This window comes from Oncorhynchus masou, chromosome 28 (assembly GCF_036934945.1).
Source record: "Oncorhynchus masou masou isolate Uvic2021 chromosome 28, UVic_Omas_1.1, whole genome shotgun sequence".
Lineage (NCBI taxonomy): Eukaryota > Metazoa > Chordata > Actinopteri > Salmoniformes > Salmonidae > Oncorhynchus > Oncorhynchus masou.
This window is the reverse complement of record NC_088239.1, coordinates 80,289,919-80,315,564: the sequence shown is the minus strand read 5'-3', so window position 1 is coordinate 80,315,564 and position 25,646 is coordinate 80,289,919. Positions and strand designations below refer to the sequence as shown.

The following is a 25,646-nucleotide window of genomic DNA, read 5'->3' as shown; positions in this document are numbered from 1 at the left end:
TCTAGCCTCTTCAATGTTTCTCATCACAGTCTCACCTTCTCTCTTCAATGTTTCTCATCACGGTCTCACCTTCCCTCTCCAATGTTTCTCATCACCGTCTCACCTTCTCTCTTCAATGTTTCCCATCACGGTCTCACCTTCCCTCTTCAATGTTTCTCATCACGGTCTCACCTTCTCTCTTCAATGTTTCTCATCACGGTCTCACCTTCCCTCTTCAATGTTTCTCATCACGGTCTCACCTTCTCTCTTCAATGTTTCCCATCACGGTCTCACCTTCTCTCTTCAATGTTTCTCATCACGGTCTCACCTTCTCTCTTCAATGTTTCTCATCACGGTCTCACCTTCCCTCTTCAATGTTTCCCATCACTGTCTCACCTTCCCTCTCCAATGTTTCTCATCACGGTCTCACCTTCCCTCTTCAATGTTTCTCATCACGGTCTCACCTTCCCTCTTCAATGTTTCCCATCACGGTCTCACCTTCCCTCTCCAATGTTTCTCATCACGGTCTCACCTTCTCTAGCCTCTTCAATGTTTCTCATCACGGTCTCACCTTCTCTAGCCTCTTCAATGTTTCTCATCACGGTCTCACCTTCTCTAGCCTCTTCAATGTTTCTCATCACGGTCTCACCTTCCCTCTTCAATGTTTCCCATCACGGTCTCACCTTCCCTCTTCAATGTTTCTCATCACGGTCTCACCTTCCCTCTTCAATGTTTCCCATCACGGTCTCACCTTCCCTCTCCAATGTTTCTCATCACGGTCTCACCTTCTCTCTTCAATGTTTCTCATCACAGTCTCACCTTCTCTCTTCAATGTTTCTCATCACGTTCTCACCTTCTCTAGCCTCTTCAATGTTTCTCATCACGGTCTCACCTTCCCTCTCCAATGTTTCTCATCATGGTCTCACCTTCCCTCTTCAATGTTTCCCATCACGGTCTCACCTTCCCTCTTCAATGTTTCTCATCACGTTCTCACCTTCTCTAGCCTCTTCAATGTTTCTCATCACGGTCTCACCTTCCCTCTTCAATGTTTCCCATCACGGTCTCACCTTCCCTCTTCAATGTTTCCCATCACGGTCTCACCTTCCCTCTTCAATGTTTCTCATCACGGTCTCACCTTCCCTCTTCAATGTTTCCCATCACGGTCTCACCTTCCCTCTCCAATGTTTCTCATCACGGTCTCACCTTCCCTCTTCAATGTTTCCCATCACGGTCTCACCTTCTCTCTTCAATGTTTCTCATCACGGTCTCACCTTCCCTCTTCAATGTTTCTCATCACGTTCTCACCTTCTCTAGCCTCTCCAATGTTTCTGATCACGGTCTCACCTTCTCTAGCCTCTTCAATGTTTCTCATCGCGTTCTCACATTTCCTTCCCTTATAAACTAGTGTTGATGAGCCTAATGTTGTAGTCATTCATTGTGGTGTTGAGAGTCTGGGGAAGGACCTCCACTTTTGGAGGAAACGCTCATGTCATAACTGGTGTGAATGCCACGCAATGTCTTTCACTCTCTAACCAGTCAGAGGAAGGAAATGGCTGTCGGTTTTAAGGATGCTGCCAAGGCTTCAAACCCCATGGAAAATGAAATGGAGCCGGATCGTGATAAAACACCAACCCATAAATTACAGTGTGCGTGGCGAGACTACTCTTGCGTAGTCGGGCTGACTGTGGCATGAGATGTGTACGACATTGTGCATACATGTATTTGTTATTCCTACTGCGTAACAATGAAGAGCCATGCTGTGAATCAGTGAAAATAGGCTTCAGACATTTTTAGGGATAATGAACTGACCGCAAAGCCTCTGATGGGCCACATTGCCTAGCTCACTTTGGCCTTTAGTTGAAGGTGACTGTGGGTAATTTAAAAAGGTAAACGTGGCCCTTTGTCACAGTTGACTTGGAGTCTTCTCATGTTATCTGTTTAAAAAAAATCTAGCTCAGACATTCAGTTTTCCACATATTGCTTTCTAGTTTGTCTCGCGCCATTGCTGTTTCACTCTGCTGTCAGTAAGAAGGGGGCCGTGAGTGAGACAAAAGAGATGCCAATTTGTAACAGTCTTCGCAGCGCATAAAGCGCTGAAACGGGCAGGGAGAAATTTCAACCCAAACTCCCAGTTGCAAGTTGTGATAGTGCCGAACTTAGTTTGTTAGTTTTCACTATCGTTGAAGTCCATTATTAATCATTTAAAGTGCCACTGGTGGGAGGGGACAGTGTCTGAAAGACAAATACCTTGCTTGCGGCTGAGGTTACCAAATGGGCAGTACAGTCAAATCGAAGGAAGCAAGGGGACGTAAAATCATTTAGTCCCATAAAGCCACAAACTGTCGGGGGCTGACACTAGTTGCCTTGGCAATCTATGCAGCAGTCTGTCTGGTAACCTGATTACCCCGTAAGTGCTCATTGCATCTTCATGTGCCATTGTTTTGAATAGCACCCTGTTGCCAACACATTTAAACAACTCTTTTTCTCAAGAATCCTCAGTAAGTCAGGAAAAAGGAATTGGCCTTTGTCTTATTGTTGTATAGATGTAAAAGGGCAGACCTGAGGGTATTGACCAGAGTTTTGTTAGGGGTCATCTTCCCTCACTGTTTATTTCTCCTACATTTCCTTGTAGGAAAAATAAACAGTGAACTTGGAATGAAGCTATCCCCCCCCCCCCCGCTCTCCTGATGGCGTTACGTTCACTAGCTTAGCAGCCATCTCTCCAACTGCCCCTAAAAATACTAAACCTGTTTCCTCTCATGAACTTACATTTTCCATTCACTGGGGGCAGAACAAACGAGATGAATGCCTCACATTGCTAATCAGACTTCTGTTGGCCGTGAGTGGTTGTTGTCTTTCAGGACTGGTCATAAAGCTTGTTTACATTAAAAAGGTTTAACACCTCGAACCAGAGACTTTGTTGCTTAGGTAACTGCAAATAAAGAGGCATAGCAGAACAACATTAACGGATGTAGGTCCTACCAACCTCGAAGACCTCCGGTAACTCCACGCTTTGGCATCTTGGACAAAACTATAAAGATGTTTCTGGCTTTATTTAATGGTTCTGGTTGTGACCCTTACATGGATACTAGAGGACTAATTGTTGCCCTGGAAGTGATACTGGGCTTAGCCACCTTGTGGGACACTATTATTCATATTTAGATATGAAATGCTTACAGTTATTTCTTTAAACATTTTTTTTCTCGCTTTCTCATACGGAACCAGAGATTGTCTAGTCAAACTAATACGTTTCTCCACTTACTTAAATGGGAGCCACATATCCATTATTTCCATTCATAGTAGAGGCCCACTGTATATGCATGCAGACATCATGTTGTGTACTGTGTCATGACCCAGGGTAGTTAGGTGGTGATTAATAATTTGAAGTGGTACTGGACTGGAGGCATCTATAAGAGCCCTTGTTACCCACAGGGAGGAGAGTTCCTTTAGGAATTCTCGAGGCAGCGCTATAGCTTTGATCTGAGTGTACCCAGAGAGATAACTCATGTTCTTAATGTTTTCACTGGCAAGAGCTGGCTGGGTATCCCCCCCACCCCATAGGAAACTTAAAGAGATTAAATTATGTTGACTTATGAATTGCGTTTGACTAAATTGTTTGTGAAGAAAAATGTCTGAGCTTGCCAGTCCATTAAAAAACACAGACTGTAATTTGACTGGAACCCACCGCATTAATCATGTTTGTTGACCTTGAACCCTGACAGGCTCTGGGACGCAGAAATAAAGGCTCTATGGCTAGCGACAGCTAGCGACTTTCATTACAGCTTATCGCTGTAGAGCTTTATTGACATCCGTAATGCACAGAGGCATTCCTGTCAACCTGCTTGCAGTCAATCAGAAAACCGTTTCACTGTCATTCATAAATGCCATGGAGATCGATAGTCTACATTTCAGTGTTTCTGCAACAAACCTTGTAACCACTACATCATTACAGACTTACTCAGAAGTGCAGTATTGGTATAGTGCTCCACATTTAACATTTCCCCCTTTTATTTATTGACAATCCTATTTTACCATAAATTCAAAATGTCTTTGTCACTTGTCTGTGAAAGTTTATTGCTAATGTAGCTTTTTTTTAAATGGATAATTTAAATATTTTCCAACGGTTCCAGCTGTCGTGTTGTTTGGACCTTCTGAAAGGCTCGGGGTAAATGGCTGATGGAAGACTCTGATCTTAACTCTGTGAATCTGAGCTGGATTCCAGCAGCAGCTCCCTGCTCTGCTCTGGCGAGGGGAAGGGAGGGAGGAAATGGTTGGGAAGTCTTCCAGGCTTCAGGGAACCATTTCTAACCCCTCACCACTGCTACTCCCTCACACTGATGAGCACGCAGAAAATAAATTAGTCTGGTTGAGAAGCACGCTCAAGAGCCTTTACTCGTGCCAAGTCTCCCAGCCGGCCACTCCCTCCTTCATCTCCCCCAGCATCTCTGTAAGTCTCCCAGCCGGCCACTCCATCCTTCGTCTCCCCCAGCATCTCTGCAAGTCTCCCAGCCGGCCACTCCGTCCTTCGTCTCCCCCAGCATCTCTGCAAGTCTCCCAGCCGGCCACTCCATCCTTCGTGTCCCCCAGCATCTCTGTAAGTCTCCCAGCCAGCCACTCCATCCTTCGTCTCCCCCAGCATCTCTGTAAGTCTCCCACTTGGCCACTCCATCCTTCGTCTCCCCCAGCATCTCTGTAAGTCTCCCAGCCAGCCACTCCATCCTTCGTCTCCCCCAGCATCTCTGTAAGTCTCCCAGCCGGCCACTCCATCCTTCGTCTCCCCCAGCATCTCTGCAAGTCTCCCACTCGGCCACTCCATCCTTCGTCTCCCCCAGCATCTCTGTAAGTCTCCCAGCCAGCCACTCCATCCTTCGTCTCCCCCAGCATCTCTGTAAGTCTCCCAGCCGGCCACTCCATCCTTCGTCTCCCCCAGCATCTCTGCAAGTCTCCCACTCGGCCACTCCATCCTTCGTCTCCCCCAGCATCTCTGCAAGTCTCCCAGCCGGCCACTCCATCCTTCGTCTCCCCCAGCATCTCTGCAAGTCTCCCACTCCGCCACTCCATCCTTTGTCTCCCCCAGCATCTCTGTAAGTCTCCCAGCCAGCCACTCCATCCTTCGTCTCCCCCAGCATCTCTGTAAGTCTCCCAGCCGGCCACTCCATCCTTCGTCTCCCCCAGCATCTCTGTAAGTCTCCCACTCCGCCACTCCATCCTTCGTCTCCCCCAGCATCTCTGCAAGTCTCCCACTCGGCCACTCCATCCTTCGTCTCCCCCTGCATCTCTGCAAGTCTCCCACTTGGCCACTCCATCCTTCGTCTCCCCCAGCATCTCTGTAAGTCTCCCAGCCGGCCACTCCCTCCTTCGTCTCCCCCAGCATCTCTGCAAGTCTCCCACTTGGCCACTCCATCCTTCGTCTCCCCCAGCATCTCTGTAAGTCTCCCAGCCGGCCACTCCATCCTTCGTCTCCCCCAGCATCTCTGCAAGTCTCCCACTCGGCCACTCCATCCTTCGTCTCCCCCAGCATCTCTGTAAGTCTCCCAGCCGGCCACTCCATCCTTCGTCTCCCCCAGCATCTCTGCAAGTCTCCCACTCCGCCACTCCATCCTTCGTCTCCCCCAGCATCTCTGTAAGTCTCCCAGCCGGCCACTCCATCCTTCGTCTCCCCCAGCATCTCTGTAAGTCTCCCAGCCGGCCACTCCATCCTTCGTCTCCCCCAGCATCTCTGTAAGTCTCCCAGCCGGCCACTCCATCCTTCGTCTCCCCCAGCATCTCTGCAAGTCTCCCACTCGGCCACTCCATCCTTCGTCTCCCCCAGCATCTCTGTAAGTCTCCCAGCCGGCCACTCCATCCTTCGTCTCCCCCAGCATCTCTGTAAGTCTCCCAGCCGGCCACTCCATCCTTCGTGTCCCCCAGCATCTCTGCAAGTCTCCCACTCGGCCACTCCATCCTTTGTCTCCCCCAGCATCTCTGCAAGTCTCCCACTCGGCCACTATCTCCTTCGTCTCACCCAGCATCTGCATTGGACCAGAGGATTTATGAGGCAGTGGACCAAACATGCCTGTTCAGACCCCAGGAACTTGGACTCCCTGCAGTTCAACAAGGCCATGCAGGATAGTAGCCCTGTGAACCTATTCTAACAAATGGAAATAAGAAGTAATAAATCAGCCAAGATTTTGCCTTAACATAATCACATTTCTTATATTTGATTGTCACTCCTGCAAAATACTGTTATGGGACAGTAAGCTGTGTTATATCTTGGGCAAAGGCCAAGTAATCTCCCTTACAGACCTCCACAGTCGAACATTGTACGATGTTATTGCTCACTGTGCAACCAGTTGATTTATTTAATTACCCCATTGGCCGAGAGGGTCCATATATCTTTGCATTACTGCACTTTCAGTCAGGCACACGATATGGGGTGGTCCTGTTCAGCTGAGCTTCTGTACCATGATTTACTGTACCTGCATGAACGGCAGTCACATCAGATTCACTGAACCGTTCAACTGTTCAAGTGCAATGTTCAGAACCCTCGAAACCCCAAAAAGTTGGAGACAACATTATTTCCCCATGTTTTTCTTGTCACCACGGCTGATCCTCGATATGATTCATTACATCTGTTTCAGCTCGAAGTTCAAGGCATGACCTTACATTTCACATCAACCTCCCCAACCCAACCAACCTTTCAGAATGTCATGTTGCCACCCTAATTACAGCTATTGGGACACATGGTGGCATGGCATATACCAATTGGAGGGAGAGGGGGGGGGTTGGGTGTTGAACATTTGTGTTCCATGTACTCTATTTGTCTAATGACCTGTTGCGATTTTATATTTAGAGGTGTTGTTATGACTACCAGAATTCCTGACAATAAACACAGAACCTTGCGAGTTCCGTGGAGTGTAGTTTATGTCTGCGGAGAGAGCTGTCGTTATCCCCGTAATTGTGGAAGATCTGAGGAGTCGGCTGTTCCGCTATGTAATTGCGTTTGGCATTAAACTGCGCCGCTCCACTGGAATCAAAGGCTTCGTGTCGTATTTTTAGCGCAGCAGGCATAGCATGTTACATGCTGAGCACTTTTAAGGGCTTTGTTCAATCAGTTAATTGGTGATCGTAGTGACTAAAGCAAATACAGTATGCCACCCTTAAACCTGAAGGTGTCATATCTGAGGCTATTTCTCATCTTAAGCGTCAGTGAACAGAGGGTTGTCGTGTTTTTGGTGTTCATAACTACCCTCCGTGTACTGCTCAGATCAAAATATATTGAACGACTTCACACATGGAATGAACACGGTGAATAATAAACTATTCAGTTTGTTGTGTTCAGGGGATGGCTGGTAAAGAAAAGCCTCAGAAGCTGCTAGAAAGATTTGTATATATTTGACCTTTACAGCCTGGGAACAGTGGGGTTAACTGCCTTGTTCAGAGGCAGAACAACACATTTTTACCTTGTCAGCTCGGGGATTCGATCTTGCAACCTTCCGGTTACAAATCTTAACACTGTAACCACCAGGCTACCGGCTACCATGTTCATTATACATTTGGAATGACAAGCATCAACAGCTAGAGACATGCAGAAATATTGGAAGGTTAGGAATATGCCGTCCTGAATTTAAACACACACACACACACACACACACACACACACACACACACACACACATCTGTTCCCAGGCTCTGTAGTGCACTACTTCTGATCAGAGCCAGATGGGCCCTGGTCAAATGTAGTGCACTGAATAGGGAATAGGGTGTAATTTGGGACGAAGCTCAGGCCAAGGTTGAATACAATACAACTTTATTAATCCCCTAGGGGCAATTCGTTCAGTGCTGACAGAGGGCTTCAGACAGGACAAACACACAGTATAATTTTTTTTTTAAACATTAAGACATCAGTTAAAAGTCCATGGTGCAATTTAAGAAACTACAAGTCCAATGCTAGCCACAGTTCTTAATTAATGTCGGGGCTAAACTATCTCTAGAATAGTCCCTAGGTCTTCTTTAATGTTTCTGTTAACCAGGCGGATGGCCTCGGGCACACGAAGACGTTGAATGTGCCTGCTGTGTGTAAGGGTGGTCAATTGATTGATTCCTGTCAGCACTTTTCCACAACCCTGGCTTCTACAGCGATGCATGGGGGTGGAAACACCTTATATTTCCACCACTACAACACTACAACCCTACAACCCTGGCTTCTACAGCGATGCATGGGGGTGGAAACACCTTATATTTCCACCACTACAACACTACAACCCTACAACCCTGGCTTCTACAGCGATGCATGGGGGTGGAAACACCTTATATTTCCACCACTACAACACTACAACACTACAACCCTGGCTTCTACAGCAATGCATGGGGGTGGAAACACCTTATATTTCCACCACTACAACACTACAACACTACAACCCTACAACCCTACAACACTACAACACTACAACACTACAACCCTACAACCCTGGCTTCTACAGCGATGCATGGGGGTGGAAACACTTTATATTTCCACCACTACAACACTACAACACTACAACCCTACAACCCTACAACACTACAACCCTACAACCCTACAACACTACAACCCTACAACCCTACAACACTACAACCCTACAACACTACAACACTACAACACTACAACACTACAACACTACAACCCTACAACACTACAACACTACAACACTACAACACGGTACTGTTGTGTTTGCACGCTGCTGGAGCATTTTAGTCGTTTTTAGAAAAATATCATTAGTTTTGATATTTTCCATAAGGGTCTTATTAGGATCAGATCATCATTATTTTTCTTTCTTTCTGGGATCATGAAGTTGCTTACTTTTATACCAATGATTTCCCTTTTTATTACATTTTACCGCAAGTGGATTTACTCAAGCTGTTGTAAATTGTATGTAAAGGACAATTTACGGTAATTACCATATGGCGAGTTTGATTCCAACCTTGTCTCATGCGCTGTTACATTCGGTGATTTGTTATTAGCAAATAAACACATTTGTTTCTAATGTTCTGCTTCTTGCCAGAATACTCGAGGTGCAGTCCACTGTGATGTTTTACTTATTGAGAAATGTATGTATAAGGTGAATATAGCTGTACATAAATATAAAGAGATCTCAGATTGGGTAATACTGAGGAATGTACTTATCGAGTGAATATAGCTGTGAATGAATATAAAGAGATCTCAGATTGGGTAATACTGAGGAATGTACTTATTGAGTGAATATAGCTGTAAATGAATATAAAGAGATCTCAGATTGGGTAATACTGAAGTCCGAGGGAGGTAGATTCAATGACATAATGAAAGCTGCAATAGGTCCCAGGGTGACCGACAATAATGGACAATATCTGTGAACAAAAAAAACATTTAATCGTCCATCATCTTAATGCATTTATTTTAGGAGAAGGGGGATTCAACTTCATATTCGATTAGATACAGTTTATCCAATAGCAGTTTTTCAATTAGAAATAAAATAAGTAAATACTAATTTTACGAACAGAAAGCGCGGTCAGGAGGAGAAGCTTGATTTCCAAAAGTTCCAACCATTAGTTCTTGAGACTGTGTTGTGTCTCTAAAACTGTGTTGTATTCGTTAGGTATGTCATAGCTCATTTTTAAAGACGAATTACAACATCAAAACATTTGTCAATTCATCATTACCCAAAATTCCATAATCCTCACAGTCCTTATAAGGCCCCACCTTTATCTCCCTGGGACGACACAGATTTGGGCATGTGCACCTGTGTAGCGTGATAACAAGAGCTATTGGCAGTCCACTGGAGAGAGACCAAACCTTGTCCAACCACATTTCAGGCTAGCAAAACATATGCATGCTCAGGTTTACCCGAGTCCTCAGTCTAGTTTCATAAAAGGATAGGATGTGTGTAATGGCTATTGTAATATGATACGAGCACCACACTGAAATTCTCAAGGTTTACATTTTTTAACATTTTTAGTAATTTAGCAAACACTTATGCAGAGCAACTTACAGGAGCAATTAGGGTTAAGAGCCTTGCTCAAGGGCACATCAACAGATGTTTCACCTAGTCGAACCAGAGACCTTTCGGTTACTGGCCCAATGCTCTTAACTGCTAGGCCATGATGTAATTTCTTGAAAAGGCCTTGGTTTGGAAATAGTATGTGGGATTCAAACTTGAACCAGAGGATAAACTACAGAGCAAGGCCTGATTTACGCACCACTTGGTCCAGAGCCATAGATCACCAAATGTGGTGTACAATGCACTTAGCTAGCAGGCTCTCACCGGGTCACAGTGTCTTAGAGAGAGTCCGGAGTGACTCTGTTTAGTCCTGAACATTTAGCCTGAGAGACCCTGGACGTCTCCCTGGATGTGTCCCAAATGGCACCCTGCATCTTATTTAGTGCACTACTTTTTTTACCAGGGTCCAATGGCACCCTATTCCCTATTTAGTGCACTACTTTTTACCAGGGTCCATAATGCTCTGGCCAAAAGAAGTGAACTTTTCAGCAAATAAACGATCCACAGGAAGGAGAGAACCCAACCGTTTGCATGGGGTTTTGTAATTCATCCATCCATTCAATTCATTCTTCATCTTAAATGGAGAGAGATGGACTCCGTGTGCACAACGTTGCCAACATTTCTACACACTCATGGAACTCCAGGTCACTGCATTTGCAAGTTAACGGATGTCAGGCACCTCCAGGAGCTGTTTGTCTCCGAGCAGCCTCTTCTGCTCTAAGGGCTTTTGCAGACAGAGATGTGCTCCAGTTGGAATCTTACAGGAGAAATCCTGAAAGCTCAAGCATCTGTTACCTTGCTGTCAACAAGTGGTATGAAGAGGGGTAATGATGCGAACATACTTACATCAGCCATCCACACTGAGTAATGACATTTGTAGACGCTGAAGACTTGTGAATTTTGAAGTTGCATTTTAATACTGTGTTGGTCCCAACAAAGCTTCCAGCTGCTCAATTTCATTATTTTATTCAGCTTCTTTTTTATTTTATTACTTTGGCAAAACAGGCCTGGTCAAAATGGCTCTCCTGAGGGGCACGAGGAGTGTTAACAAGCTCCTACATTTTGGGCTGGGCCAAGGGGGTCTGCAGCTCCCCTCGTTGGAGCCCAACTAAGCCCCAGTGGGGGCTGGAGGCCATTTGCCCCCCTCTCCTCACTCCACGGCCTCCTCTCTCCTCTCTGAGTGTTTGGAGTGGCTGGGCTGGCCGTTGCCAGGAGAAGCGGATGTTGAAAAAGGAGAATCCTCTGTGAAAGGTGGCTGTGATTCGGGGGGCACTGTGGGCTCCTCAAAATAATCAGCTAGCTCCTCAGTCCAATGCCGCGCTGTCTCTTCTCTCTCTCTCCACTCTCCCCTCTCTCCCTCTTACTCCTTTCATTCTCTTTGTCATTCTCTCTACCTCTGTTTCTTTTTGTCTTTCTTTTGGTTTCTTACTGCCCTTCTCTTCTCTCTCCCCCTCTTTTGGTTTCCTAATGCCCTTCTCTTCTCTCTCCCCCTCTTTTGGTTTCTTACTGCCCTTCTCTTCTCTCTCCCCCTCTTTTGGTTTCCTACTGCCCTTCTCTTCTCTCTCCCCCTCTTTTGGTCTCTTACTGCCCTTCTCTTCTCTCTCCCCCCCTCTCGCTCTATGTGCTTCTGTTTCTGTGCATCAGCCCCTTCTACACAGGTGGAAGGGGAGAACATCTATTTTATGATTAATACTGGCGCTCATTATGAAGGGAGGGCTTTGTTGTGTCAGGTGTCATTGGTAGGACATTAGGTAGTGCTGGAAGGGTCATGTTACAAAGTGCCTTTTGAGGAAGTAGGACAAAAATGGCCTTGAAGGGTCCTAATGTTAACAGTTCTTCTTCATGGATATCTACCAGGAATATACAGTACACTAGTCTAAATTTAAAGGCCCAGTGCAGTCAAAAATATTTTTCCCCCGCATTTTGTATCATATCGTACAATAGCTGTAGAAACGAACACTGTAAAATTGTGAACAATATGATCAGTGTTTATTTCCTGATAGTTGCTGGTTGAAAATACAGTCTACACAGGACGATCTAGTCAGCAGGTTTTGCATGAGGGGAGTTTCAGACTGCCCGGTGACATCACCAGGTGTTCAATTAGTTAATATATCAATAATAGACCAGTCACAAAGAGTTCCAAACCTCTCTGCCAATAGCAGCTCGTTTTCAGTTCCCCCCCTCCCCACAGACCAGTTCCAAACAGTCCAAGAAATTCTTGCTTGAGAAATATTTGTTTTGCTAAAAAGCTTTTTTTATTTTATTTTTTAAAACAATTTTTATGGAGAACTATTACAGTAAGGCACTTAATTGTTACTCATAAATTATTTGATATTGATATAAAACATCTGCATTGGGGCTCCCGAGTGACGCAGCGGTCTAAGAGGTGTCATGCCAGACCCTGGTTTGATTCCAGGCTGTATCACAACCGGCCGTGATTGGGAGTACCGTAGGGCGGCGCACAATTGGCCCAGCATCGTCCGGGTTAGAGTTTGGTTGGTGTAGGCCGTCGTTGTAAAATTATAATTTGTTCTTAACTAGTTAAATAAAAATAATAATAATAATAATAATAATAAATAAATTGGACCTTCAAACTGAATATTACAGATAGTACTTGAAGTAAAATAAAGATCACTGAGCAGCATTGGCTTTGTAAGTTGTGAGCCTCTAGACTAGTTACTTACTGCCGGTGAAATTGAAGTATCTCACGGAGCCGTTGTTAACACTGAAACAATTATCTACTCTTTCTATTCATTTGTTACTCGGCGAACATAAATTACTATGACTTCCTGCGCTACGACAGACATTCATTCATCTTTCTCCCCCCCTTAGGACACTGGAGAACTTTTTTCTCACCAAGGTCAGCTGTCAGATTCTCTCTCTCTCTCTCTCTCTCTCTCTCTCTCTCTCTTTATTAAAGTGGAGCAGCACCCTCAGCTGAAGGTAACCCCCCCCCCCCCCCCTCTCTCATGCTTCTGTCCATTAAACATTAAGCGTAGTTTAAAGATGGCTAATTTAAACAAGCAGACTTTTTTTTCTTCTTCTCTTACCTGTTTTTATTTTAGGAAATGGTTTTGTGCCTTTTCTGAGGTAAGCTTCTCCATGAAAGAGTATGTGTGTTATGTACATTGTAAAAGTAATCCCAAGCGTATTTCCACAACAATGGGACGATCATTTGACATGGGAACTCCCCCTCCGTGTTGGTTTTGGCTCCATTTACTAGCCATAACTCATCCTCCCTCTTCAGAACGTATGGCTAAGGTCAAATGTAGCGCACTATATAGGGAATAGGGTGCCATTTGGGACTAGGACAAGGAACGTCCTAGCGGCGGAGATCCCTGTTGAGTAATGCTTTCATACTGGTAAGACACACAGTCTCTTCCTTAAAGACATATAACATTCCTCACTGAGTCCGTTTTGGCGGCAACTAACCTAGTGGTTAGAGTGTTGGGCCAGTAACCAAAAGGCTGTTGGTTCGAAAGCCCGTGCCAAAAAGGGGAAAAATGACCTTGAGCAAAGCACACCATCATGCTGAGATCATCCGTTCACGGCGGTTAGAACCAAACATCTCAAATTTGGACTCATCAGACCAAAGGACAGATTTCCACCAGTCTAATGTCCATTTCTCATGTTTCTTGGCCCAAGTAAGTCTCTTCTTATTATTGGTGTCCTTTAGTAGTGGTTTCTTTGCAGCAATTCGACCATGAAGGCCTGATTCACGCAGTCTCCTCTGAACAGTTGATGTTGAGATGTGTCTGTTACTTGAACTCTGTAAAGCATTTATTTAAGCTGCAATTTCTGAGGCTGGTAACTCTAATGAACTTATCCTTTGCAGCAGAGATAACCCGGGGTCTCCCTTTCCTGTGGCGGTCCTCATGAGCACCAGTTTCATCATATAGCTTGATGGTTTTTGCAACTGTACTTGAAGAAACTTTGAAAGTTCTTGAGATTTTCCGCATTGGCTGACCTTCAAGTCTTAAAGTGATGATGGACTGTCGTTTCTCTTTGCTTATTTGAGCTGTTCTTGCCATAATATGGACTTGGTCTTTTACCAAATAATCTTCTGTATACCACCCCTACTTTGTCACAACACAACTGATTGGCTCAAATGCATTAAGAAGGAAAGAAATGCCACAAATGTACTTTTAACAAGACACACCTGTTAATTTAAATGCATTCCAGGTGACTACCTCATGAAGCTGGTTGAGAGAATGCCAAGAGTGTGCAAAGCTGTCATCAAGGCAAAGGGTGGCTATTTGAAGAATCTCAAATATAAAATATATTTTGATTTGTTTAACTTTTTCTTTTGGTTACTACATGATTCCATCTGTTATTTCATAGTTTTGATGTCTTCACCATTATTCTACGATGTATAAAATAGTAAAAATTTATAAAAACCCTTGAATGAGTAGGTGAACCGAACTTTTGACTGTATATATATTTATTTATTTTTTATATATTTTTTTATTTTTTTATATATATTCAAATACCCGTCCTTGATGAGCGTTTATGGCTTGTCAGCTATTATAATTAATTTAACTGCTTGCATTTTGACTGGTAATATATATATATATATATATATATATATATATACACATATATATATATATAGTACCAGTCAAAATGCAAGCAGTTAAATTAATTATAGTAGCTGACAAGCCCTATACGCTCATCAAGGATGGGTATTAGAGTAGTTTTGCAGTCATTGTAGAGTAAGGAAATAGTTTTGCGTTTCAATGCAATTGAAAGTCCATCACCCAATTTTTAAATATTATTTTAAGAATGTTGCCCAGTCAAAGATAAAGCTGTTTTTTATGAACACCTCAATTGAACTCTGGATAGAATTTAAAAAATGGAATCGCAAAAAAAATAATCTTTTGATTTGACATAATTGGGTTGAGAACTGATTTGATTCAAGGCCCATTGCCGAGGTAAAACTTCAGTCAAATTAATGTGTCTTGCAATGTATGGAATTTGCGTGAGGTGTTCTGCTCTCAGATCCTAGCTGTGCTTTTCAGCGTGACTTAACCAGACCGTGGGAGCTGAGCTAAACCTTTGGTGTGCGTCCCAAGTGGCACCCTATTCACTATACATGTGCACTACTATGTAGTGGACTACACCAGAGCCCTATATGCCCTGGTCAAAGTAGTGCACTACATAGGGAACAGGGTGTCATTTAGGATGCATAATTTGAAGGAGCTCATGTACATATCAACGTTTAAACTCTTCTCATCGTCATGCACTATAACTAGAAAAATGTTAGTGTGATGTTTTTCCAAGTGAAGACTTGCAGGAAGTTGTAATAATAGATAGCTTGACATATTTTCATTACACTGAACACTACTAAAGGTGATAAAACCTAGGAGTTGGATGGATGTGAAGGGAAGACTAGTGAGATGTGTCTACCAGATGGACATGTTCTTGAGGATTCCAGGGTCGTGCCCAGTAGGGAGAAAATGGTTTAAAACTGAACGAAACGGAGGAGGTACTACCACAATTTTTGTAATAAGAAATGCACATTTTCCTAAATACATTTGCTATGGTGTGCCCTACTGAACACAAGCCTTCAGCAGGACACAGCTGATGTGCTGTCTGGTGACTGGGGCCTTCAGCAGGACACAGCTGATGTGTTGTCTGGTGACCGGGGCCTTCAGCAGGACACAGCTGATGTGTTGTCTGGTGACCGGGGCCTTCAGCAGGACACAGCTGATGTGCTGTCTGTTGACCGGGGCCTTCAGCAGGACACAGCTGATGTGTTGTCTGTTGACCAGGGCCTTCAGCAGGACACAGCTGATGTGTTGTCTGGTGACCGGGCCTTCAACAGGACACAGCTGATGTGTTGTCTGGTGACCGGGCCTTCAACAGGACACAGCTGATGTGTTATCTGGTGACCGGGGCCTTCAGCAGGACACAGCTGATGTGCTGTCTGGTGACCGGGGCCTTCAGCAGGACACAGCTGATGTGCTGTCTGGTGACCGGGGCCTTCAGCAGGACACAGCTGATGTGCTGTCTGGTGACCGGGGCCTTCAGCAGGACACAGCTGATGTGCTGTCTGGTGACCGGGGCCTTCAGCAGGACACAGCTGATGTGTTGTCTGGTGACCGGGGCCTTCAGCAGGACACAGCTGATGTGTTGTCTGGTGACCGGGGCCTTCAGCAGGACACAGCTGATGTGCTGTCTGGTGACCGGGGCCTTCAGCAGGACACAGCTGATGTGCTGTCTGGTGACCGGGGCCTTCAGCAGGACACAGCTGATGTGTTGTCTGGTGACCGGGGCCTTCAGCAGGACACAGCTGATGTGCTGTCTGGTGACCGGGGCCTTCAGCAGGACACAGCTGATGTGCTGTCTGGTGACCGGGGCCTTCAGCAGGACACAGCTGATGTGCTATCTGGTGACCGGGGCCTTCAGCAGGACACAGCTGATGTGCTATCTGGTGACCGGGGCCTTCAGCAGGACACAGCTGATGTGCTGTCTGTTAACCGGGGCCTTCAGCAGGACACAGCTGATGTGTTGTCTGGTGACCGGGCCTTCAACAGGACACAGCTGATGTGTTGTCTGGTGACCGGGCCTTCAACAGGACACAGCTGATGTGCTGTCTGGTGACCGGGGCCTTCAGCAGGACACAGCTGATGTGCTGTCTGGTGACCGGGGCCTTCAGCAGGACACAGCTGATGTGCTGTCTGGTGACCAGCTGGGCCTTCAGCAGGACACAGCTGATGTGTTGTCTGGTGACCGGGGCCTTCAGCAGGACACAGCTGATGTGTTGTCTGGTGACCGGGGCCTTCAGCAGGACACAGCTGATGTGCTGTCTGGTGACCGGGGCCTTCAGCAGGACACAGCTGATGTGCTGTCTGGTGACCGGGGCCTTCAGCAGGACACAGCTGATGTGTTGTCTGGTGACCGGGACCTTCAGCAGGACACAGCTGATGTGCTGTCTGGTGACCGGGGCCTTCAGCAGGACACAGCTGATGTGCTGTCTGGTGACCGGGCCTTCAGCAGGACACAGCTGATGTGCTGTCTGGTGACCGGGGCCTTCAGCAGGACACAGCTGATGTGCTGTCTGGTGACCGGGGCCTTCAGCAGGACACAGCTGATGTGTCTGTCTGGTGACCGGGCCTTCAGCAGGACACAGCTGATGTGTTGTCTGGTGACCGGGCCTTCAACAGGACACAGCTGATGTGTTCAGCAGGACACAGCTGATGTGTTGTCTGGGCCTTCAGCAGGACCGGGCCTTCAGCAGGACACAGCTGATGTGTCTGTCTGGTGACCGGGCCTTCAGCAGGACACAGCTGATGTGCTGTCTGGTGACCTGGTGGGCCTTCAGCAGGACACAGCTGATGTGTTGTCTGGTGACCGGGGCCTTCAGCAGGACACAGCTGATGTGCTGTCTGGTGACCGGGGCCTTCAGCAGGACACAGCTGATGTGCTGTCTGGTGACCGGGCCTTCAGCAGGACACAGCTGATGTGCTGTCTGGTGACCGGGCCTTCAGCAGGACACAGCTGATGTGCTGTCTGGTGACCGGGGCCTTCAGCAGGACACAGCTGATGTGCTGTCTGGTGACCGGGGCCTTCAGCAGGACACAGCTGATGTGCTGTCTGGTGACCGGGGCCTTCAGCAGGACACAGCTGATGTGCTGTCTGGTGACCTGGGGCCTTCAGCAGGACACAGCTGATGTGCTGTCTGGTGACCGGGGCCTTCAGCAGGACACAGCTGATGTGCTGTCTGGTGACCAGCAGGGCCTTCAGCAGGACACAGCTGATGTGCTGTCTGGTGACCGGGGCCTTCAGCAGGACACAGCTGATGTGCTGTCTGGTGACCGGGGCCTTCAGCAGGACACAGCTGATGTGCTGTCTGGTGACCGGGACCTTCAGCAGGACACAGTTGATGTGCTGTCTGGTGACCGGGGCCTTCAGCAGGACACAGCTGATGTGTTGTCTGGTGACCGGGACCTTCAGCAGGACACAGCTGATGTGCTGTCTGGTGACTGATGATGCTGTCTGGTGACCGGGCCTTCAGCAGGACACAGCTGATGTGTTGTCTGGTGACCGGGACCTTCAGCAGGACACGGTTGTGGAACGTTCAGATAGAAATATTTATATGTAAAAACAACATGCCTACTGACCTGTAGAATAAGGAGAATCACTTCAGTTATATTCAAGCCATTTCCATCTGCAATGTTCGACAACGTTTGGCTACTGAACGTAGCCCTGTGTATGTCAGGCCATGGGAGCTGGGGATTGGACTGGACAGGGCTAAAACACTCCTCCATTGCTTCTCGCTCATTAATGTGCTAATCGCTAATTGCCAGCCCCACAGCACATTCCTAACCCAGTTGTGGGGAAACGCTACTGCAGAGTAATCATGGTTGCATCCCACATGGCAGCCTATCCACTATATAGTGCACTACTTTTGCCCAGAGACCTATGAGCTCTGGTCAAAACGAGTGCACTATATAGGGAATAGGGTGGCGTTTGAAATGCAGACCATGTGAGTGACCTCAACTTGTCCAGCAGCTATGTTTGGGATTCTATGTGCCAAAGTGTGGTTTCCTATAAGATGAACTCTCTCTCTCTCTCTCTCTCTCTCTCTTTCCGGTACTTTTGGAAAGCAATTCTTAACGATCGTAAAGTTTTTTCGGGGGGAAAATCACTACCATAAATCTGTTGATCTTCTAGATTTTTCTTGGATAAAAAACTGAACATATGAATGAGTGTTTGTCCCAAAATAATGTCCAGATTGTTTTGAGAAATAACCTGTTGTGAATTTTGACCATGAATATAAATCGTGATTTTTCTGTGCACATATGTATTTGTATTTTTTCTTCTAATTATTCTGGGATAAATAAATAAATCTCATTTTCAATAGTGCCCTGAGACCAATTCGGCAGTAATTATCCATTGTGTGATCGTAACATCTGTAGCACATTGGCCTAATGGCAAATCAATAGGCAACGTTGATCCTTTGATGTGATGGAGTCATTTCTAGCCAGGCACACTGAAAATCGATCTTTGTTCATCTTGTAGCAAGACCAGCACTCTTGGTGGCAGATGTTGGATTGAATACAACAATATCATAGTTTCATCAAAACTCTTGTTTTTTTTGTGCTTTTGGCCATGACAATTTTCATCAGATGGTTTATCCTTCTAGTCAGTCTGAAGCCTTGTTCCAAAAACGGCTGTATTCAATTGAGGTTTTGGATCCACTTGTTGTGTTTGGCAGAATTTATGAAGACTCCTTTCTCATTTTGTTCTGGGCCTCCCGAGTGGCGCAGCGGTCTAAGGCACTGCATCTTAGTTCTTAAAGCGTCACAACAGACACCCTGGTTCAAATCCAAAGCCGTGATTGGGAGTCACCATATGGGGGGGCACAATTGGCACAGTGTCGTTAGGGTTTGGCCGTCATTGTAAATAAGAATTTGTTCTTAACTGACTTGCATAAATCAAAAAAGGTATGTGACTTCAAGCATTGAGACATGACAGCTGTTGGATCATTCTTTGCCGCACATTTAGCAAGATGACAGGATCATTTACTAACAGAAACACATTGATGTGTTTAATATTGCAGGCCGTATATTGTTTGATGTGTCAGCAGCACTGTAGTTAGTATCACCAGGTTTCTGTTCAGACACCTGGATCTAAGGCAAACCAAGGCAGGGTTATGTGAGTTCTGTTCCCTCCTAACTCTGGTCTCCTTCTTGTCTCTGCAGCAGAAGCAGATCCTAGCTTATCCCAGCCAGTGGAGTCTGAGGGGCTGGCAGAAGCTCAAAGTGGAGCAGCACCCTCAGCTGAAGGTAACCCCCCCCTCTCTCCCCCTCTCTCTCTCTCTTTATTAAAGTGGAGCAGCACCCTCAGCTGAAGGTAACCCCCCCTCTCTTTCTCTCTCTCTCTCTCTCTCTCTCTCTCTCTCTCTCTCTCTCTCTCTCTTTATTAAAGTGGAGCAGCACCCTCAGCTGAAGGTAACCCCCCCCTCTCTCTCTCTCTCTCTCTCTCTCTCTCTCTCTCTTTATTAAAGTGTAGCAGCACCCTCAGCTGAAGGTAACCCCCCCCTCTCTCTCTCTCTTCTCTCTCCTTCTCTCTCTCTCTCTCTCTCTCTCTCTCTCTCTCTCTCTCTCTCTCTCTTTATTAAAGTGGAGCAGCACCCTCAGCTGAAGGTAACCCCCTCTCTCTCTCTCTCTCTCTCTCTCTCTCTTTATTAAAGTGGAGCAGCACCCTCAGCTGAAGGTAACCCCCCCCCCTCTCTCTCTCTCTCTTCTCCTTCTCCCTCTCTCTCTCTCTCCTTCTCCCTCACTCTCTCTATCTCTCTCCCTTCTCTCTCTCTCTCTCTTTATTAAAGTGGAGCAGCACCCTCAGCTGAAGGTAACCCCCCCTCTCCCCCCCCCTCTCTCTCTCTCTCTCTCTCTCTCTTTATTAAAGTGGAGCAGCACCCTCAGCTGAAGGTAACCCCCCTCCCCCTCTCTCTCTCTCTCTCTCTCTCTCTCTCTCTCTCTCTCTCTCTCTCTCTCTCTCTCTCTCTCTCTCTCTTTATAAAAGTGGAGCAGCACCCTCAGCTGAAAGTAACCCCCCTCTCTCTCTCTCTTTATTAAAGTGGAGCAGCACCCTGAGCTGAAGGTAACCCCCTCTCTCTCCTTTTGTCTCTCTCTCTCTCTCTCTTTATTAAAGTGTAGCAGCACCCTCAGCTGAAGGTAACCCCCCCCCCCCTCTCTCTCTCTCTCTCTCTCTCTCTCTCTCTCTCTCTCTTTATTAAAGTGGAGCAGCACCCTCAGCTGAAGGTAACCCCCCTCTCTCCCTCTCTCTCTCTCTCTCTCTCTCTCTCTCTCTCTCTCTCTCTCTCTCTCTCTCTCTCTCTCTCTCTCTCTCTCTTTCTTAAAGTGGAGCAGCACCCTCAGCTGAAGGTAACCCCCCCCCTCCTCCTCTCTCTCTCTCTCTCTCTCTCTCTCTCTCTTTATTAAAAGTGGAGCAGCACCCTCAGCTGAAAGTAACCCCCCTCTCTCTCTCTCTCTTTATTAAAGTGGAGCAGCACCCTGAGCTGAAGGTAACCCCCCTCTCTCTCCTTTTGTCTCTCTCTCTCTCTCTCTTTATTAAAGTGTAGCAGCACCCTCAGCTGAAGGTAACCCCCTCTCTCTCTCTCTCTCTCTCTCTCTCTCTCTCTCTCTCTCTCTCTCTCTCTCTCTCTCTCTCTCTCTCTCTCTCTCTCTTTATTAAAGTGGAGCAGCACCCTCAGCTGAAGGTAACCCCCGCTCTCTCTCTCTCTCTCTCTCTCTCTCTCTCAAAGTGGAGCAGCACCCACAGCTGAAGTTAATCCTTTTCTCTCCTTTTCTTTCTTTATGGCTCCTCCCCCTCTTTTTCTCCTTTCCCTAATCATGATTTACTATAGGAGTGTACATGAGCTGTAAAACACACACACACACACACATATTTACTTGTTATCAGTTCGTACAGCTGTTTACTGTCAGACGGACGAATTGACTGACAGACTGACTCCCCTTATCTCGATCTGAAGAGTAGTTGGTCACGTTACTCTGAACCCGGTGTGGTGTGACAGAGCACAGAATCTCTGGAAAGAACATTCCAGGCCTCCAGACCCGCCCTGGCCTAAAACCTCTCCCCAAAAGGCTCTGCAGAGACCTGCTTCTTCTCAAGCGCAATGATGTCCTTGACTCTCCTGTTTCTTGAGTGTCTCTGTATGCGTCCCAAATGACTCCCTCATTTAATCCACTATATAGGGAATAGGGTGCCTTTTGGGACACAGCCTCGGTTTCTCGGTTAAAGATGCACTATGCAGAAATCACTCCGCTATTTCCTGGTTCCTAAAATCAAATCAAATGTCAGTTTGTGACCAAACAAGCAAGTGTAGTGTAGAGCGAGTCCTTGTTACCATCTAAACCGCTGTGAAATATCTTTTCCATAACCAATAATATTGTATTTTCTGCTCTTTGAAGCTGATTTACGTAACCAAAAAGTAAAATACATATAAAAAACGGGAAGCATACATATTACGCATATAGAACATATCTACCGCTTCCTAGACTTGCTTTCAATGACAGATCTATGACACACATTTCTATGTGAATTTGGTTGCCCAAAAAGTCACATATTACAGCTGTAAGAAAAGCTCTCGTTTGATTTGACTACGCAGTTCAATGGAAGGGCCCGGGTCGAGATTAAGTTTCAAATTTTTAATGTCACGTGCACAAGTGCAGTGAAATGCATTTCTTGCAAGCTTTAAACCCAACAATGCATTAATTAATATTAATGTAGTACTAAAAATATAAAAATGTAGTACTAAAAATAACACAATGTAGAACAAAAACACCAGAGAAATCGAAATAAGTAGAACAGGAGAACCTAAGAAGCTATATACAGGGTCAGTAGCATAATTAACATGTACAGAGATACTGGAGTGATGGAGGTAGATATGTATAGTGGTAAGGTGACTATATACAGGGTCAGTACCATATTAACAATGTGCTGGGATACTGGAGTGATGGAGGTAGATATGTATAGGGGTAAGGTGACTATATACAGGGTCAGTAGCATAATTAACATGTACAGGGATACTGGAGTGATGGAGGTAGATATGTATAGGGGTAAGGTGACTATGTACAGGGTCAGTACCATATTAACAATGTGCAGGGATACTGGAGTGATGGAGGTAGATATGTATAGGGGTAAGGTGACTATATACAGGGTCAGCCTTCCTTTCACACTGCCTGTTATAGTGGTCCAGGATGGCAGTGATCGATTGGGCTGTCCGCACCACCTTCTGTAGCACCATGCAATCAAGACGGTGCTATTTCCATACCAGGCGGTGATGCAGCCAGTGAAGATGCTCTCAATGGTGCAGCTGTATAACTTTCTGATGATTTGAGGGCTCATGCCAAACCTTTTCAACCTCCTGAGAGGGAAGAGGTGCTGTCACGCCTTCTTCACGACTGTGCTCGTGTTAGTGGACCACTTTAAGTCCTCAGTGATTTGGACATCGAGGAACTTGAAGCTCTCGACCCGTTCCACTGCACCCCCGTCGATGTGGATGGAGGCGTGCTCACCTCCACGTGTCCTGTAGTCCACGATCAGGTCCTTGGGCTTACTGACGTTGAGGAAGAGGTTGTTTACCCGGCACCACACTGCCAGGTCACTGGCCTCCTCCCTGTAGGCTGTCTCATCGTTGCCGGTGACCAGGCCTACCACCGTCATGTCGTCAGCAAACCTGATGATGGTGTTGGGAGTCGTGCACGGCCACGCAGTCATGGGCGAACAGGGAGGACAGGAGAGAACTTATAAACACACCCCTGTGCGACCCCCGTGTTGAACGTCAGCGTAGCGGCACGGGAACCTGCAAAATGAAAGCCTTTTGGAGTTGAACAGAGCTCCCATCCCTTTACAGCAGGGCCCTCACAGCTCATCTCATCCCATGCTTAAGTTCAGAAGAGGCTGCTGGGGAGGAGCTATAGGAGGACGGGCTCATTGTAATGGCTGGAATGGAGTCAAGCACATCGAGCACATGGCAACCACATGTTGGACTCCCATTCCGTTTTATTACATTCCATGAACACATCCTACTATAGCTCCTCCAACCAGCCTCCTCTGCCTCAATGACTCTGGGTGATTGCAGACGAGGGAAGCCGTTATGTCGGAAAAAGCATTTTTTCTGATAGTTCCTTTAGCCCCCCCCCCCCCCACATCCCCTTTCTAATCTGGATCCTGGAGTGGAGGCGTGTAGCGGAGGCCCCCTCTATTCTGTCATGTTGATACAGTACATTTGTTCCACATAAGAACTGATTCCTGGCCAGATTGGCTGAGATGTTCAGAATGTGTTAGACTAGGGCTGCAAGAACTGGTCCTAGATCTGTTATGAAGGATGGGAAGTAACTGGAGCACAGCCATGCTACAGCCCTCCACCCAAAACCATACTCCAAAATTCATAATGAAAATCAGCCCACCGCCCTATGTTATTAGGATAATTAATGACCACCAGACGAACTTTGTAATAGCGCCCCCGAATGGCTGTACAAACGTCAAACGCTATATAGCCCTCCCAAACCAATCTGTGTAAACCCTGGATTGCCGATGATATGTATTGGCAAATGTGAGGCTTTGAAGCTACCGACAGCCATATTGGCACGAACATCAAACACGACATAGCCCTCCCAAACTCAGAGATCTCTATCTTCCATGTGCAGCCTAATTATGTTGTTTAAGAGCGGTGGGGGTTTGACGTGCATTGAGGACGTCCCCCAGTCAACTGCGTGCATAAATCAGGATGTCATTTCAAGAAAAGCTACCGCTGGGTTCTGGGGAGGGGGGGGGGGGGGTCTGTTTAATGCCAGCAGAGGGAAAGTGTAATGCTGCACCACCAGAGTCTTTGTGTTGGCCATCGGTCCAGGGTCTTGGGAACACGGTAGAAGTTATCAGACGAGCGGGGTCTACTCTTCACATTCGGGAACAATTCATTAAATAGAAAAAAACAAATTGAAACTTTCAAAGAGAAATCAAAGCTCCCGAATCTCAGCGTTTCCCTCTCCTTTGACAGATGCAAAGGAACGTTTTGGTTTGTATTAGTAAGGCACATGGGTTGTCAGACCAGGTAAAGCCCTCAAACAGTGCTTGTTTGAATTTGCCTAAGTCATACCCAGCCAGTTTCTTTTCACAGTGAATTTGGGTAGTTGAAAGGAGATGGGATACAGCGATAGAGGGGAAATACAGCCACGAGGGTCATAGGTGGGGACATGGGGTGGGACTCCATGCTTTGGGACAGCCATTGTGTGTTTTGGAAGCATCGACACCACCGCTGTGGCATGATCCAACACACATACCCAGCCATTTCTAAGACTGAGGTTCCGTTGGTCCGACAGGGTGGCAGCAATGGGCTTTAGGAGGAAGCTGCTTTTCATTACGTCTATCTCTCGGGGAGAAGTAAATCACTCGAGCCTTGATATTTGATACAACCGTGTCGCCACAAGAACCCCGCCACTGAACACAAAGTAGTTTGGCTTTTGACCAGGACAGACGATGGACTCTGAGGATTTTAGTGGAGCAGGCCCAGTTACAAGCGCATGCGGGCTGCAGCAGCTGGAGATGTATTTCATTACCCAAGCCCGAGGATTGGAAAGAAAGCAACGAGTTATCGATACAAATGTACTTTAACAGTTCTTCGGCCGTGTTTCCTGCAATGAAATGTATTCGCCTCTTCTTGCCTAAAGACAGCATGTTACGCGTTTATCCCAAACTAAAAACCCTCATTTGTCATTTTCACCTCTAAATGAGCTCCTCCGTTTGTTTCCGGCGTACTTTGGCTCGTCCAGTGACGCTGCAATGCCCCTGTCAGCACTCAACACGTTGTTTACTGTCCTCCAATCACCACTGCACACAAACAGTCAAACCCATTTGGCTCTGTCTGCAGGCTTCAGAGCTGCAGCCTCCACTTCCTCTGGGCTGTCAGAACAAAACAGGGGGGGGGGGGTGTTGTGTCCCAAATGGAGGGATGTGTCCCAAATGACACCCTATTCCTTACATAGTGAAAATAAGTGCACTACATAGAGAATGGGATGCCATTTGGACTAGGAACCTTTAATTAAACCCTAAATGGTGACATCATTGCTCTGCGCTATGCTGAGTACTCTGCTGCATGCAGTGGGGTTAGGCACACTCCTCAGCGCCATTTTTCCATTGCATAAG

The 25,646-nt window shown here is 46.4% G+C and overlaps 1 protein-coding gene across 2 annotated transcripts in view; it reads left to right on the top strand.

Moving 5' to 3' along the window:
• Positions 1-25,646, top strand: part of ror2 (receptor tyrosine kinase-like orphan receptor 2) — a 140,076-nt gene that overhangs the window by 73,750 nt on the left and 40,680 nt on the right. For both annotated transcript variants that reach the window (XM_064943556.1, XM_064943555.1), the window contains exon 2: positions 19,679-19,762. In XM_064943556.1, the coding sequence (XP_064799628.1) occupies positions 19,679-19,762 (84 nt within the window). The remainder of the gene's footprint in view (positions 1-19,678; positions 19,763-25,646) is intronic.